This window comes from Thalassophryne amazonica, chromosome 6 (assembly GCF_902500255.1).
Source record: "Thalassophryne amazonica chromosome 6, fThaAma1.1, whole genome shotgun sequence".
Classification (NCBI taxonomy): Eukaryota; Metazoa; Chordata; class Actinopteri; order Batrachoidiformes; family Batrachoididae; genus Thalassophryne; species Thalassophryne amazonica.
Window position 1 is genome coordinate 124,124,968 of NC_047108.1, and position 14,084 is coordinate 124,139,051.

General features: G+C 42.9%; 1 protein-coding gene across 1 annotated transcript in view; it reads right to left on the bottom strand.

Annotated features, from left to right (window-relative positions):
- agrn (agrin) overlaps positions 1-14,084 on the bottom strand; it is a 945,905-nt gene that overhangs the window by 270,767 nt on the left and 661,054 nt on the right. Inside the window, exons 10-11 of the mRNA XM_034173355.1 lie at positions 1,907-2,104; positions 322-522 (exon numbers count right to left, since the gene is read on the bottom strand). Of these exons, the coding sequence (XP_034029246.1) occupies positions 322-522; positions 1,907-2,104 (399 nt within the window). The remainder of the gene's footprint in view (positions 1-321; positions 523-1,906; positions 2,105-14,084) is intronic.

A 14,084-nucleotide genomic window follows, 5' to 3' on the forward strand; every position in this document is an offset into this window, starting at 1 on the left:
GCAAAGCAAACGACGCAGCAGGAAGGTGTTCTTTCTAAAATATACAGCTGAGCTTAATCATCCAGAAGTCATTTCTGCTTCTGAAACCAAACAAGGCTTTTTTGTTGTCGTTGTTTGTTTGTTTTTGTGAATGCCAGCGTGACTTTGCTTTCAGTTTTCCCCATGTAATCCTGTTAACACGCCGGCGGTAGAATACATAACCATTATGAAAAGTCAAAGATGAATGAATTCTGTAGCGCAGGTCAGTTGATAAAGATAATTGCACCATTTCAATGGCTGACTGGTTAACATAATTACACCATTTCAAAGTCCATTTCCTACCTTCATCACAGCTGCCGGGCTTCGCCACATCAATGCTTCTCTTCAGGATGCAAGAGGACATGCGGAGTTCACACTCATTGTTGTAGGTGGTGCCGTCACTTCCACACACCAGGGAGAAGGCTTCACCCGAGCACCGTGGGCACTCACACTTATTCTGCACACAGCTGGCACCCCACGAGCAAACAGTGCCACTGCATGTTTCTGCAATAGACACACCACAGAGCTACAGTCAGAGCGTGATGGATCCATGAGAAGAAAAAAAAGAAGTCATGGAGCAACATTTGATAGATTTCATTCACAAAATATCATTTAAATGAATTGCTGAGACACACACCCTCTGCAAGTTGGTTTAATACTGAGGATTTTGGGACCCCCAAAACATCGTATAAAGCAAAAAATTAGTTTTCATGATGTTTTTCTCATCTCTTCCGTGTTTTACCTTTGACAACATCATCAGTGTGTGCTGGTAGTAGGACCACAGTTTATGCTGAAATGTGCGCTTATTCTGAAACACTTGTGCAAGAAAGCAGGAAGTGTTCTGGAATAACAGCTAGCTTTGTGAAGGATAAGAGTGAATTCTGCTGTGATAGTTGTTATGCTGCCGATGGAAGAAAACAGGTTAACGGCGACTGGAAGTCTCCTAGCAAGTCTCCTAGCAAGTTACAAATGGCTACAGGACAAAACAAATCTACAACCGTTGAGAAAGGTCTCTGTCTGGTGTCCGCTCAAAGTTTTCAGCATGCACAAAACTTTCCGACAGACTTGCCAGATATCAGCCGTCAAGGAACCCATTTAATAAATGAGAAAAGGACAAAAACTGACACAAACAGGTAATTTATTTGTGAATTATTTTTATTTGTGATGAATGAGATATTTGATTGAAATGGGTGTGCTAACAAAAGTGCATCCGCCCCCACTTTTCAGGCAGAATTTGGCGTAGAGCGCTCTGGGTCCTCTGATGAGCAAATACAGTTATTTTTGCCAATCTAATGTTTTTAAATGCTGGAGATCATAACTTCATAACCTTCAGATTAAAAAGGAAGAGAAATAATAGTCGGTAATGTCCACACAATTACCACTTTATTCAGTAGAAAGGCGTATTTAACAAAATGTCATGAGTGTGTGTTCGCTGTTCATAAAGTTCTCAGCTCAAACATATTGTGAAGGGTTTTGCCGTGTGTTGGCCATGCTGAGAGCCGTGTGGTTATTTGAGCTTTCCTGTCAGCCTGAACCAATCCGGCCATTATCCTCTGACCTCCTCTTATTTATGAAGCATTTTTGCCCACAGAACTGGCTGTTTTCACACCATTCTCTGTAAACACACAAAACTCCCAGATCAGCAGTTTCGGAAACAGTCAGACCCTGTCGAGCACCAGCAATAATTCCACAGTCACAGTCACTTAGATCACATGTCTACCTCATTACGATGTTTGGTCTGAACAATAACTGAGCCATTTTGACCGTGTCTGAATGTTATTATGCATTGGTGGCTTCCACATGGCTGCCCGTTTGCATATTTGCATGAACAAGCAGGTGTACTGGTGACTGCTCGTGGCCAGCGAGCAGAATAGCACGCGGTACTTACTGCACTCTCCCTGGTTGACCACACGGAGTTCCATCTGTTCTTTGCAGGCCCGCACGTGCAGCTCGCACTCACTGTTGTAGGTCATACCATCGCTGCCGCACACAGGCTGGTGGGATTCTACGCACTCCGACGGACACACACACAGCCCGGTCTGGCTGTCGCAGATTTGTCCATAAGAACAGTTAGCGCAGGCGTCATCTATATGTTGAAAAATGAAAAAGAAGGGGAATAAAGAGATTAGAGTGGCTTCATGGCTGTATTATAAACTGGAGGGTATGATGAAAGGTTTTGTCTGGGGGCAGTTGACAAGATTAGACTGTAGGATTTGAACTGATAGATACAAAACAGGCAGAGGGTCATTCATTCATCAACCACAAATGTAAAAGCGCCTGGCAGCTGCGGCAACAGCGGGAATACATGAAACAAATGTGATATACCGTGACAAGTCAGTGTACAGAGACACATCCAGATCTGTGAGACACAGACAGAGACAACCTGAGAAACAATGGCCGATATCTTACAAAACAGAGCCACTTTTCTTTGTGTTGTCCTTTCCTTCAGTTGCTTTGTGCAGCACCCTCAGTGACTTTCTGTGAACCAAAAAAGCTGAACAAGGGCACGCCAGTTAATCTGCATACACCCCAGGGGCAGACTCAAGGTTAAGAGTAATGCATTCGCTCAAAGCAACTTCATGTCTAGAGTCTTAAGGCACCTTAACACTTGCATGAACTTGATCCCCGCGCTGCTGCGCAATTCATCGTGCCAATGCATCCCGCTTTGTCTCGCTTGATGCCACATTAAATAAAATAATCATGTCGTAACTGATGATTCATTTTCTCTCAGAACTTGGCTCTCATCACTCCAAGAATCATAGAGAAATTATCTACAGCTGCAGGTTGTCTCGTGCTCGTCGTGTGGTGGAGAACGTCTTTTAAATATGGTCTCAAAGGTAATTATTTATAATATTATACATACGAGGTCTGTGAGAAAAGTATCCGACCTTTTTATTTTATGCAAAAAATATATGGATTTGATTCATATGTTTTTACGTCAGCCAAGCTTGAACCTTCGTGCGCATGCGTGAGTTTTTTCACGCCTGTCGGTTGCGTCATTCCCCTGTGGGCAGGCTTTGAGTGAGCACTGGTCCACCCCTCTCGTCGTTTTTTCATTGCAAGGAAATGGCGGAATGATTTGGGCTTTGTTCCACTGTCCTCTGACACTCCAAAACGGAGGTGTTCTTTATCTCTCTCCATCAGCAGCTCCATCATGATGCGTGAAGCCTCCGCGCGGCTTTCCATGACAAAATCTCTTGTTAAAAGTGAAATCTGCCGGAAAATGGCTGATGTCCAGCTCTTGTGATAACCAGAGAAATTGCACACAACGGTCCCGGATCGACACAGCGATCCGTTTAGAAATGATCTGGTGGTTTCTGCCTGTCGATCGCGGCTCGGAGCGCGGCGCGCCGTGCGCCATTGTGGGCCTTAAAGCGATAGTAACAGTCCTTAATCTCTGTGAAGCCCATAAAATTTTCACCGAAAGCCATGTGAATTTTCCGAATGGTTTCCAGCTGCCTGTCTCTAACAGTTTCTGAAAAAATTCTGATGGAAAAAAAAGCCCAAATCATTCCGCCATTTCCTCGCAATGAAAAAAAATGACGAGAGGGGTGAACCAGTGCTCACTCAAAGCCTGCCCACAGGCAAATGACGCAACCGACAGGCGTGAAAAAACTCACGCATGCGCACAAAGGTTCAAGCTTGGCTGATGTAAAAACATATGAATCAAATCCATATATTTTTTGCATAAAATAAAAAGGTCGGATACTTTTCTCACAGACCTCATATTGTAATGGCTTGGTAAAACAGTTGCATTTTCATTCCTTCTTATGAGTTAGATAATGTATCTGTAAAGTTATGTTTACTATAGATGTAACATCTCATCATAATCTAATTTCAGGTTCACATGCTCGGGTTTGATCAGGTTTGATTCCCACACTGGCACGCAATGATCAAACTCATGCAAGTGTCACTTTAGTGGAACTATAGTGATTGACTTGATAAGGCATCTACAGAAGATTGTGTGTATAATCTGAAGGCACTGAGTCTGATTATTCACGTGGGAGTGAACGATATTGCACATCATGGGTCTGAGCTCTTTAAGCAGGATCTTACAGTGCTTTTCCACAGACTCCACTGTGCTGGACTCCACCAGGTACTGTAAATTCAAAATGTTTTTTAAATTCTTTAGCACTGAAAGTTACTGTACAGCACAGCAGGCTCCCTTGGAGAAGACATATGGAGCTACATAGATATTTTCTGGAGTTCAAAAACAGTAATTGGGCAGAGCTTCAGAACTGCTCTGCAAAAAATGGAAGAGGCTGCCAGAAGGAAAGCCAACTACTCCATCAATTAGAACACTACGGGCGAGGGAATTGAAGTTCCTGTTGGCACTTAAAGGACTGTGAGAACATGAAAGAAAAGACTCTGGTTATACGAGGGAAAAACTGAAGCCTTTGGACTGAATGCCAATTTACTGAGCTCGTGAAAACAACTACTGCAGAGCACCTGGCTGCTACTATCCCCATTGGGAGGCATGGGGCCAGCATCGTCCAACGGGGATGCTTCTTTGTGGCAAGTACTGGAATTTCATTTTCTGACTGATCATTTCTTTGCACCGCTTTTATATATGCCGTTCTGAAAAACAGACTCAGGCAGGGGGGTGACGAGTTCCCTATAAAAGGGTGCTTAGAAATCCTTACTGCATGTCCTTGTTAGTATCACTGGACCATCTCTTGAGCTTCATTTCACTTCTAGGAATGGAAATACAGGATCAGACGTGTTCAGGGGCACAGGGTGGAAATGGATGAGCCAGCAAATGTGAGGCCTCGGTGACAGACAAGGCTAGACGAAGCTGCACCGCTCCCTTTGACACCAATTACACCTGCAGGATTGCATTAGCGGAGCCCTCGATCACATTCAATTAGGGGCAGGCTAATAACTGCTGCTGATTTAGCACTAATTGAGAGACATGAGGTTGGCCGCTGGAACCTTACACATTATTAATCTGTTTATTACTCTTTCAGAGCCTTTCGTTTCCTTCATCTCTTCATCTTGGGCTGAAATCCACTCCCTGTTTGGATTCACGGCCTGACTGCCAGATGGATGTGGCAACATGCCACACTTATCATTCCTACACTAGTAGCTTTTACTAATATAACAACAAATAAGTAAAAAATTAAATAAGAGGAGAATGCAGGGCCAGTGCTCAATCTAAGGTGTTATATTGGCAGCTATGGGGTGAACAAGAATTCTGTGGGGTATAGAGCCTTCTCCTACCGTGGTCCAACTCTTTGGAACGATCTACCTGCAGTTATTCAGCAGTCTGACACGGTGGAGACTTTTAAATCAAGACCGAAGACCCACTTTTTTTAGACTCTTATTATTAATCTAATTTTTTTTTTTTTTGCTTTATAATTTCTTTTTATTCTATTGTGTTTTGTCTTTTTATTGTGCTTTTCTTGATTTTAATTTTGATTTTTAATTACTTTGCATTGTTATGAATTGTGTGAAGTGCCTTGGGGCGACTTTGTCGTGAGTTGGCGCTATATAAATTAATAAACTGAACTGAAATTGAAATGGGCACAGCTAACCTAAACGCTAGCTTTGATAAACGCTAATCTGCTAACTGAAAAGTGAACTGATAATGCTAAACAGATAAACTGCTAAAACATTAAGCTGAAGTTAACTGATATCTGCTCACTTTTGAATATATGAACTTAGCTTTGGCTTTTTTTTTTTTTTTTTTTTGCTCTAAAGCCCTAAAAAAACAGAACTAAAAAGCTGAAATTTTTAATATGCTAAAGTATAATGAAGAGTCCCAAAAACGTTTAGCATGCCAAGATCAGATGTCGATAATGAAATGAACAAATGAAATTAAACAGAAGTTTACATTCAACATACAGCTGAAAGCAGTCAAAACAATAAGAAATATTAATAAAAAACACATGAAAAATCATTTTTTAACAATATAATTAACACACCTGACGTCCTGCTCCTCCATGTCTTCGAGGTGAAGCTTGTTGCCTTTGTGTACTTATTGGATTTAATGGTAATTGGACTGCATTTTATATAGTGCTTTTCCATTTGAATCTGAAGCTCAAAGTGCTTTACAATAATGCCTCACATTCACCCATTCACACACACACACACACACACACACACACACACACACACACACACACACACACACACACACACACACACACACACACGTGATGTTAGGGTGCAACAACATAAGGCACTGAACTACACATCGGGTGATTAAGTGTATAAGCAGGAGGAAACATATCAGTTTTTATCAAGTTAAACTTTAAGAACATTTTACTTGAAAAGCTAATTGGAACCTGAAACGATAGCTTTTGTAATTACCTGTTAGCTGAAATGTATCCACCACTGTATATTGGTAACTGATCATACTGATTGGAATTTATCAGTAATCAGACACTGGCTCCTCCCCTTACTCCACACAGAAGGGGTTTAGCGTCTTTGAGTTTCTAGAAAAGCGCTATACAAATAAAATGTATTATTATTATTATTATTTAGAGGTACAAGATGTTTCCCAATCCTGGTCCTCGGGACCAAAAGTAATTTTCATTTTCTATTTGTCCTTGCTGTAACTTCACATAATGAGCTAATCAGGTGTGTCCCATTGTTCAGAAAGCTGCTGATTGGCTGAACACACCTGACTGAGCTGATCTGGTGTGAGTAGTTCAGGGACCAGTGGATAACCTGCATTACTCTGAGTCACCAACACCAGGAAACACTGTACTGTAAACAATGTAGCTTCAGAACACCTATGAATCTGCAAACGTCGAGTTAAAAAATAACAACAAATGTTATCTAATACACATTTTTAAAAAGTCTGGGTAAAATGGGGCTGAGTCGTTATGGTGCTTCTGCAGTCACAGCAGCTATAAATCAGCACGCGGCAGCGGTGAGCGTTGTCCTTTATCAAGTGCCGTGTCCCGATAGCAGCCTCGCTTCTTTATCGCCTCCAGGCCCTCGCACCTGGCTCCATGCCGCCTGAGCCTCCAGACAACATGCATGGCAAACAAATAATGCAAAAAGCGAGACACGCCAACTCAAAAGAGAGACAGAGAAAGAGAGACAGGCGTGTCGCCATGAGCAACAACGTTGAGAATGTTCGCTGTCTCTGATTTAGATGTCACCAAGTCTGGTTTCATGATTTTATATTCAAAAATGACATGACATTGGAATAACGATTAAGAGTGACTGGAAAAAAAAAAAAAAAAGAAACATAAGGGATAGAAATAACATGGATGAACCAGAATATGACCTTGTGACCATCACAACCTCTGGGACTGGGTCAAATTTTGGATATCTTGTGAATCAGGCAGGAGAAAGCCATGGACATGTCCATGTTTCACCTTTCTGCAGCAGATTGAGGGTTACATTTGAGAGGTGAGGATGGCTCGGTTGTCTGCCCTATGGATTAACTGATTCCATCTGCTGGTGGCTGCAAAGAAAACCAGCACCCTCTCAGCCCTTTCTGGAACGAGTTGAATACCCCTGCTGTAGAGTCAAACTGTGAGCACAGTAATCCCACAATGTGCATGTCTGGATGGAGCTTGTGATAAACCCTATTATGCCCGAAAGCTCTAAAAGGAGGGTGGGGTGGGGTGGGGGGTGTCCATCTGGGGTGTGTCCAAGTGCACTTTATTATTTAAGTGGCAAGAAATACTGGTGCAAAGCCTGCAGCTGGATGCAAAAGGGTTGGATTTATGGCATTCATTAGGCGTGTATGTATTACAGTCTGCAATATGATATCAACCAGTCTTCCCCTTTAAACGGAAGCACAGGAAAATGACAAGTGAAAGGCTTTCTGGCACATTAGCAGATTAAGTCCAAATTGGTGGTGATGGCTGTGGACAGTGGCCAAAATATGCTGTCTCTTCAACCTGAGCCACTTTGTTCCTGGACTCCCAGTATACTAACAACAGCAGCGTGCTGTGTATTACAGAAGAAGGTCTTCAGAAAATCTGTCAAAGCTTTGACGAAGTCTACGCCAAGCTTCGTCTCCACATTAACCTCAAGAAGACAAAGATCGTGTATCAGCTTCCACCCAGCATAGCCGAGCCTGCTGTCAGACTGTACAAACAGGTCCTGGAGAATGTGGCCTTTTTGTACCATGGTGTGGCAGCCATGTGTCATCAAATGCTGACATTGATGATGAGATCCAACGCAGACTGGCGTGCAGCAACTGCCTTTGAAGTTTGCAAACAACAGCAACTTTTGAAATGAGTCATGAAAATCCTCTTCTGCAAATTAGATTAGATTAGATAGACGTTTACTGATCCCTTGGGATGACTTCCTCAGGGAAATTCAGGTTCCAGCAGCAGTGTATAGCAGCACACAGGGTAAGAAGCACACAGAGCATCAAATGTGAACGTAAAAAACAATTTATAAATATAAATACACAATTATAAATACCACAAATACTGCTCGCTACTGGTTTACTAGCTACTACTGTTACTCCTCCTCCCCGTGAGTGAGGAGTTTCTCAGTCTGTTGGTCCTGCACTTGGGAAGGAGCAGCCTGTGGCTGAAGACGCTCCCCTGGTTGCTGATGACGGTGTGCAGACGGTGACTGGCATCATCCATAATGTCCAGCAGTTTGTCCAGTGTTCTCTTCTCTACCACTGTCTCCAGAGAGCTGTTGTTATGTCAAACCTACCTGGAGACCCTCGAGCAATTCCACCAATGCTGCCTGAGGAGTATCATCTGTATCAGGTAGGAAGACTACTGTACCAACATCATCAAGAACCAAGATCAGTGGGTGGATCACGCCATTTCTACACAGATCTTCTTCTCCCAGCTGAGTGAAAGGAAACAATCCATAGGACAGCAGAAGAAAAGCTACAAGGACTTCCTGTAGGACAAGCTCAAGAGCTGCTCCATCAATTGAAAGACCTGGGACTGAGACAGCTGGTGAGTAATGATCATCCACATGGGAGTGGAACTTTTTGAAAAAATGCAAACTAATAAGAGGAGAAAGGGAGAAAGAAGAAAGAGAGAGGGCAAGATCCTGCACACTCTTTCTGCAGACTTGGATTTTAGAACACATTTTTACTCACCTAAGATGCACACAATTTCTGGTGACAAATGATATGCGCCTGACCACGCCCCATTTTTCGGCCAACATGCCCACATGAGTGCAAGCAGGATTGATATTAGAGGAGGAGGGTTCTGGATGTAAAAATAATATCTGCTTCAAGGGGAGACTAACAATGACACTTGTTCTTTTGGTCTGAGCTGCTGGAATTCCTTACACCGAATTTCTGGTCCCAAAGATTTTAATGCTCTGATCAGATCTCGGAAGTCAAGAAGAGAAGGTTCTGATTGGTACGTGGCTATGGAAGTCCTCTTAGGAACACCAGGAACTGCATGTTTCTCCACGTAGAACTGGAGTTGTGACAGGACGACCATCTGATGTAAAACCTGTGCCAAATCACACTGAATATCTCTAATGGGTCTGCTTGGGCAACCGAGGAGCAGCCAAAAGCAAAAAATACTGTGAAAGCTTAGGGCCCCTTCACACATACTGCGAATACGTACAACTCAGGGCAACTCACGTCGGAACAGCTCATATGAGCAAACCACGAAACATTGTGCCGACAGGCAGGCGTGCATGATGCCCCTGCGACAGTTCGAGCATGTGGGAACACAGTGCGAGCAGCTGTGCAATGATTCAAACCTTTGCTTTCCAAAAGCTCTGATTGCCCGTCAGAAACTTTACCACTGAGCTACCATTGCTGTCCTGTGAAAGGTGCAGCAAACTGCCTGGTATCAGGAAGGACATGGATGTATTTAAAAAAATAAAACCACACACTGTATAAAAGACTGCATTTTATTGAATGCCCACTTGATAAAGCGGGCAATATAAATATGATCTGTCTGTTCCTCTGTAGATGACCCATGGTCACAGACGTACAGTCATGAAATGAATGATGAAGCAGTTCGCTCTTCTCATGTCCGCATCTGCTGGTCCAGTGTGTCCAGCCGGCCCGCGCGTGTGTCCTGCTCAACATGGGTGTCTTGCGGCGTGCCACAGGACTGACACTGCGTCATGTGGAACAGAGCCCACATGGGTGACATGACAGTCAAATCGCCCGCTGCATGTTATTATCTGACGGTCCAGCATCCTGTCAATGTGCAAGCAGTGCACATGCTCACTCGCTGCAGCCCGTCACCACAGCGATATATGATATTATTTCTGTCCATGTGATCAAATCAAATCAAATGAATTTTATTGATATAGCGCCAAATCACAACAAACAGTTGCCCCAAGGCGCCTTATATTGTAAGGCAAGGCCATACAATAATTACGCAAAAACCCCAACGGTCAAAACGACCCCCTGTGAGCAAGCACTTGGCAACAGTGGGAAGGAAAAACTCCCTTTTAACAGGAAGAAACCTCCAGCAGAACCAGGCTCAGGGAGGGGCAGTCTTCTGCTGGGACTGGTTGGGGCTGAGGGAGAGAACCAGGAAAAAGACATGCTGTGGAGGGGAGCAGAGATCAATCACTAATGACTAAATGCAGAGTGGTGCATACAGAGTAAAAAGAGAAAGAAACACTCAGTGCATCGTGGGAACCCCCCCAGCAGTCTAAGTCTATAGCAGCATAACTAAGGGATGGTTCAGGGTCACCTGATCCAGCCCTAATTATAAGCTTTAGCAAAAAGGAAAGTTTTAAGCCTAATCTTAAAAGTAGATGACAGCAAGCAGACACACAGTGGGCAGTTGTTAGTCAATGTCCATCCAAACACATTACGTGTTGTCCAGCCGTGACATCCAGATCTACAGCTCTCCCCAGCCGCTTCTGTCTGTTGCCACGCCCCCTGCCAGTTCCGTGTGCACACCAACGTGTCACTGTGTCTGTTTGCAAAGCCACACTCGCGAGGCACTTAGACAAATTTCACTACCAGCCCGACAGTGATCATCTGCTGACTGTTTTCGTGAAGTGCCATGCAAGCGGTGTTAGATGTGCGTGCGTAGAATTTGGCCAACACCTGCCACGAGAGGGTTTGATGGACTCTCACAGCGCACACTCTGTCTTTCAGCCACTGGTGTGTGCAAATAATTGTAGCAACAGGTGTACGAGGTGCTGGAGGCAGCTACGAAATTACACTTTTTCATACGATTCCTGCTTCATGCCCACTTGATGCGCAATTCCACCAAATTCGCACTATGTGTGAAGGGGTCCTGATATGGATGTGGTTTTTGTAGACCTGTGAGTGAGGAATGGGGACAAGTTGATATGAAAAGTGATTTTGAAAACACAACAGATTGATGCTTCATGGTGTTTTTGTTGATATCCTCACAGGAAAAAAAAAATAGTGTCTGAGGGGGTCTGTGAGGAGAACTGGCTTTGAATTAAGCAGAAAGGAGTAGGCTGGGTTGTGTTTTGAAGGCTTGTGAACATGGCTGGGTGATAACAACTCCCCTGCTGAAGGCTCGGTACCACATTAACTCTGTCCCCGTCTTTCACCGCACCTCCTCATCTTATTTACCTCAGTCTCCTTCATTGCCTGCGTTTATTACCTCCCCTCCCCTCTTCCCTCCGACCACTTTCATACTGATAGTGTGACCTATATTTCTTACTCAACTCTGTATATCATTTCCAACACCTGCGGGAGAAAAAAAGGGAATTTGTTTTTTTTTTCCTTTTCTCAAATGATTCTGGCGCCTCTGCTCTCATCTGTTTGGGTAAAGCCTTTTGAATGGACCTCTTTCTGAAGCGAGTGATATCCATCTGTGGGGTCTATTAACCAAGTGCGCTGCTCACATCCCACCTTACAAGGTCGCCCGCCACTCAAACACAGCAGAAAGGAAAATATATATATATATAACATAAAATCTCAGAATAATAACAAATGTCACTCACATTGCTATCAGGCTGCACCTGAGCCATATAGATAACCACTATTTTTCCAGCCTTGAGGGAAGGATATGAAATTCTGACTCAGCCCATAAGAAACTCACACATACACATTTTTTGTTTTGCAACTCTCCTACGTCTTCTCTTAACATCCACCTTTTCAGTCTTTATCTATATAGTTCATTTGATTGGCAATAATAACTCTTTTTTTAATTAGTAAAACTCCACACATCTATACATTTTGTGCTACAGTTTTACAATTTATAGGTTACAGTATTTTTCAGACTATAATTCATGTTACTTTTACTTATGTGACTGGACCTGAGACTTATATTTTGACACAACTTATGAAAAAAGCTGCATTATCATCTATGGTCACAAGATAGCACCATCTACATCCATGATCCCTGTTCCTGTACACTGATCTGAAAGAGGTACTGTCTGATCCACTCTCTGCAGCAGAAAGTGGTGGTAATGCACTATTATGCTGGATGCCAACCACTGTAAAACAAAAGAACAAGAAGACTAAGAAGCAGTAGTTCTGAATGAGAAGGAAGTGGTGGGTTTTAAGAGAATACGTGAAATTCAAAATCATGTTCTCAAACTGAAAGACCACACTCAGAGAGAGGGAATAAGCTTCATACTACTTGATGCTCGTTGTTTGCACTTTGTAGGCTAACTATGTTTTCAAAAGGTGTAGTCCTTTAAAAGTTTAAAAAATGCCCATGTTTAACTCTGTTTGAGATTTCTTTTCTGTTCAGTGGCAACAAGAAGCAGTTTGATCTTGAGTTCTTTGTGCCTCATACAATAACATAAACTAGCCCATTACCTTCTGCTTGCTAATGTGTTATTTGCGTTATAAATAAATAATGGGCTGAGTAAATTAATTTTATGCTTTTTTGAATGAAGCCGTAACATCAAATTTAAAAAATGAATGTGCCTTATAGACAGATACTTGAAAGATTTTTTTTCTGTTCATGATGCATTTTTTTGACAAATTTCACTAATACTCTGGTGTGACATAGAGTCTGGAACATACAGTAGTTCTATGAAATCTAAAATGAAAGGATGAAATCATGTTTTAAAGGGTGCTACACGAATGACTTCCGGGATGGGCGGCGCCGTGTAACGTTGAAATAACGCAACATAACTATGCTTTAGTCGAGTGATAGTAGAGAAGCTTGAATCTTCGACTGGACTGGGTTGCTTGACGTGAGGACGTTTTGCTTCAAATCACAGAAGCTTCCTCAGCTAAAATTCTTGCTCTGGTAGTCTGACTTCTGTCTTGATTCTTGTAGAGAAGAATAAACCAGAAGCCAACAAAAGCTGGAGTTTTTAACCTAACCAGACCCCTCCTACCGAGAGGCCGACTGCTATAGGCTAGTGACTAAACAATAGCTCTAATTAGCACCTATTGTGCTCTAGTTAGCACTCTCCTAATGAAGATTCTCTGTAAAATCCCAGTTTACTTTAAACCGGTTAACACCTTGAGACAGAAATTAGTTCACCCTAAGGATCCCTAGTTACAAACAGAGCAATGTAGTGTATTATATCAGAAGTCAGGAAAACTGTAATGAACACTACATAGGTGAGACTAAGCAACCTTTAAACAAGAGGCTATACCAGCACCGCAGAGAGGTCGCCAGTGGACCTCAGTCTGCAGTTCATCTCCACCTGAAAGACACTAACCACACGTTTGAGGACAAGGAAGTTAAAATCTTAGCCAGAGAGAAGAAATGGTTTGAGAGAGGTGTCAAGGAAGCATTCTTTGTAAAACAGTTGAAACCCAGCCTTAACCGGGGGACGGGTCTCAGACACGCTTTGTCCCCTGTTTACAATGGGGTACTCAGGTCAAAGCAGTTTCAGTCTTTTGTTCATGGTAATGAGTCATTCACATCATCAGGAGAGTCGTCAAGGGAGCCATCAGGGGAGGCTTCCATCCCATCATTAGGAGAGTGCTAACTAGAGCACAATAGGTGCTAATTAGAGCTATTGTTTAGTCACTAGCCTATAGCAGTCGGCCTCTCGGTAGGAGGGGTATGGTTAGGTTAAAAACTCCAGCTTTTGTTGGCTTCTGGTTTATTCTTCTCTACAAGAGTCAAGACAGAAGTCAGACTACCAGAGCAAGAATTTTAGCTGAGGAAGCTTCTGTGATTTGAAGCAAAATGTCCTCATGTCAAGCAACCCAGTCCAGTCGAAGATTCAAGCTTCTCTACTATGGAAAC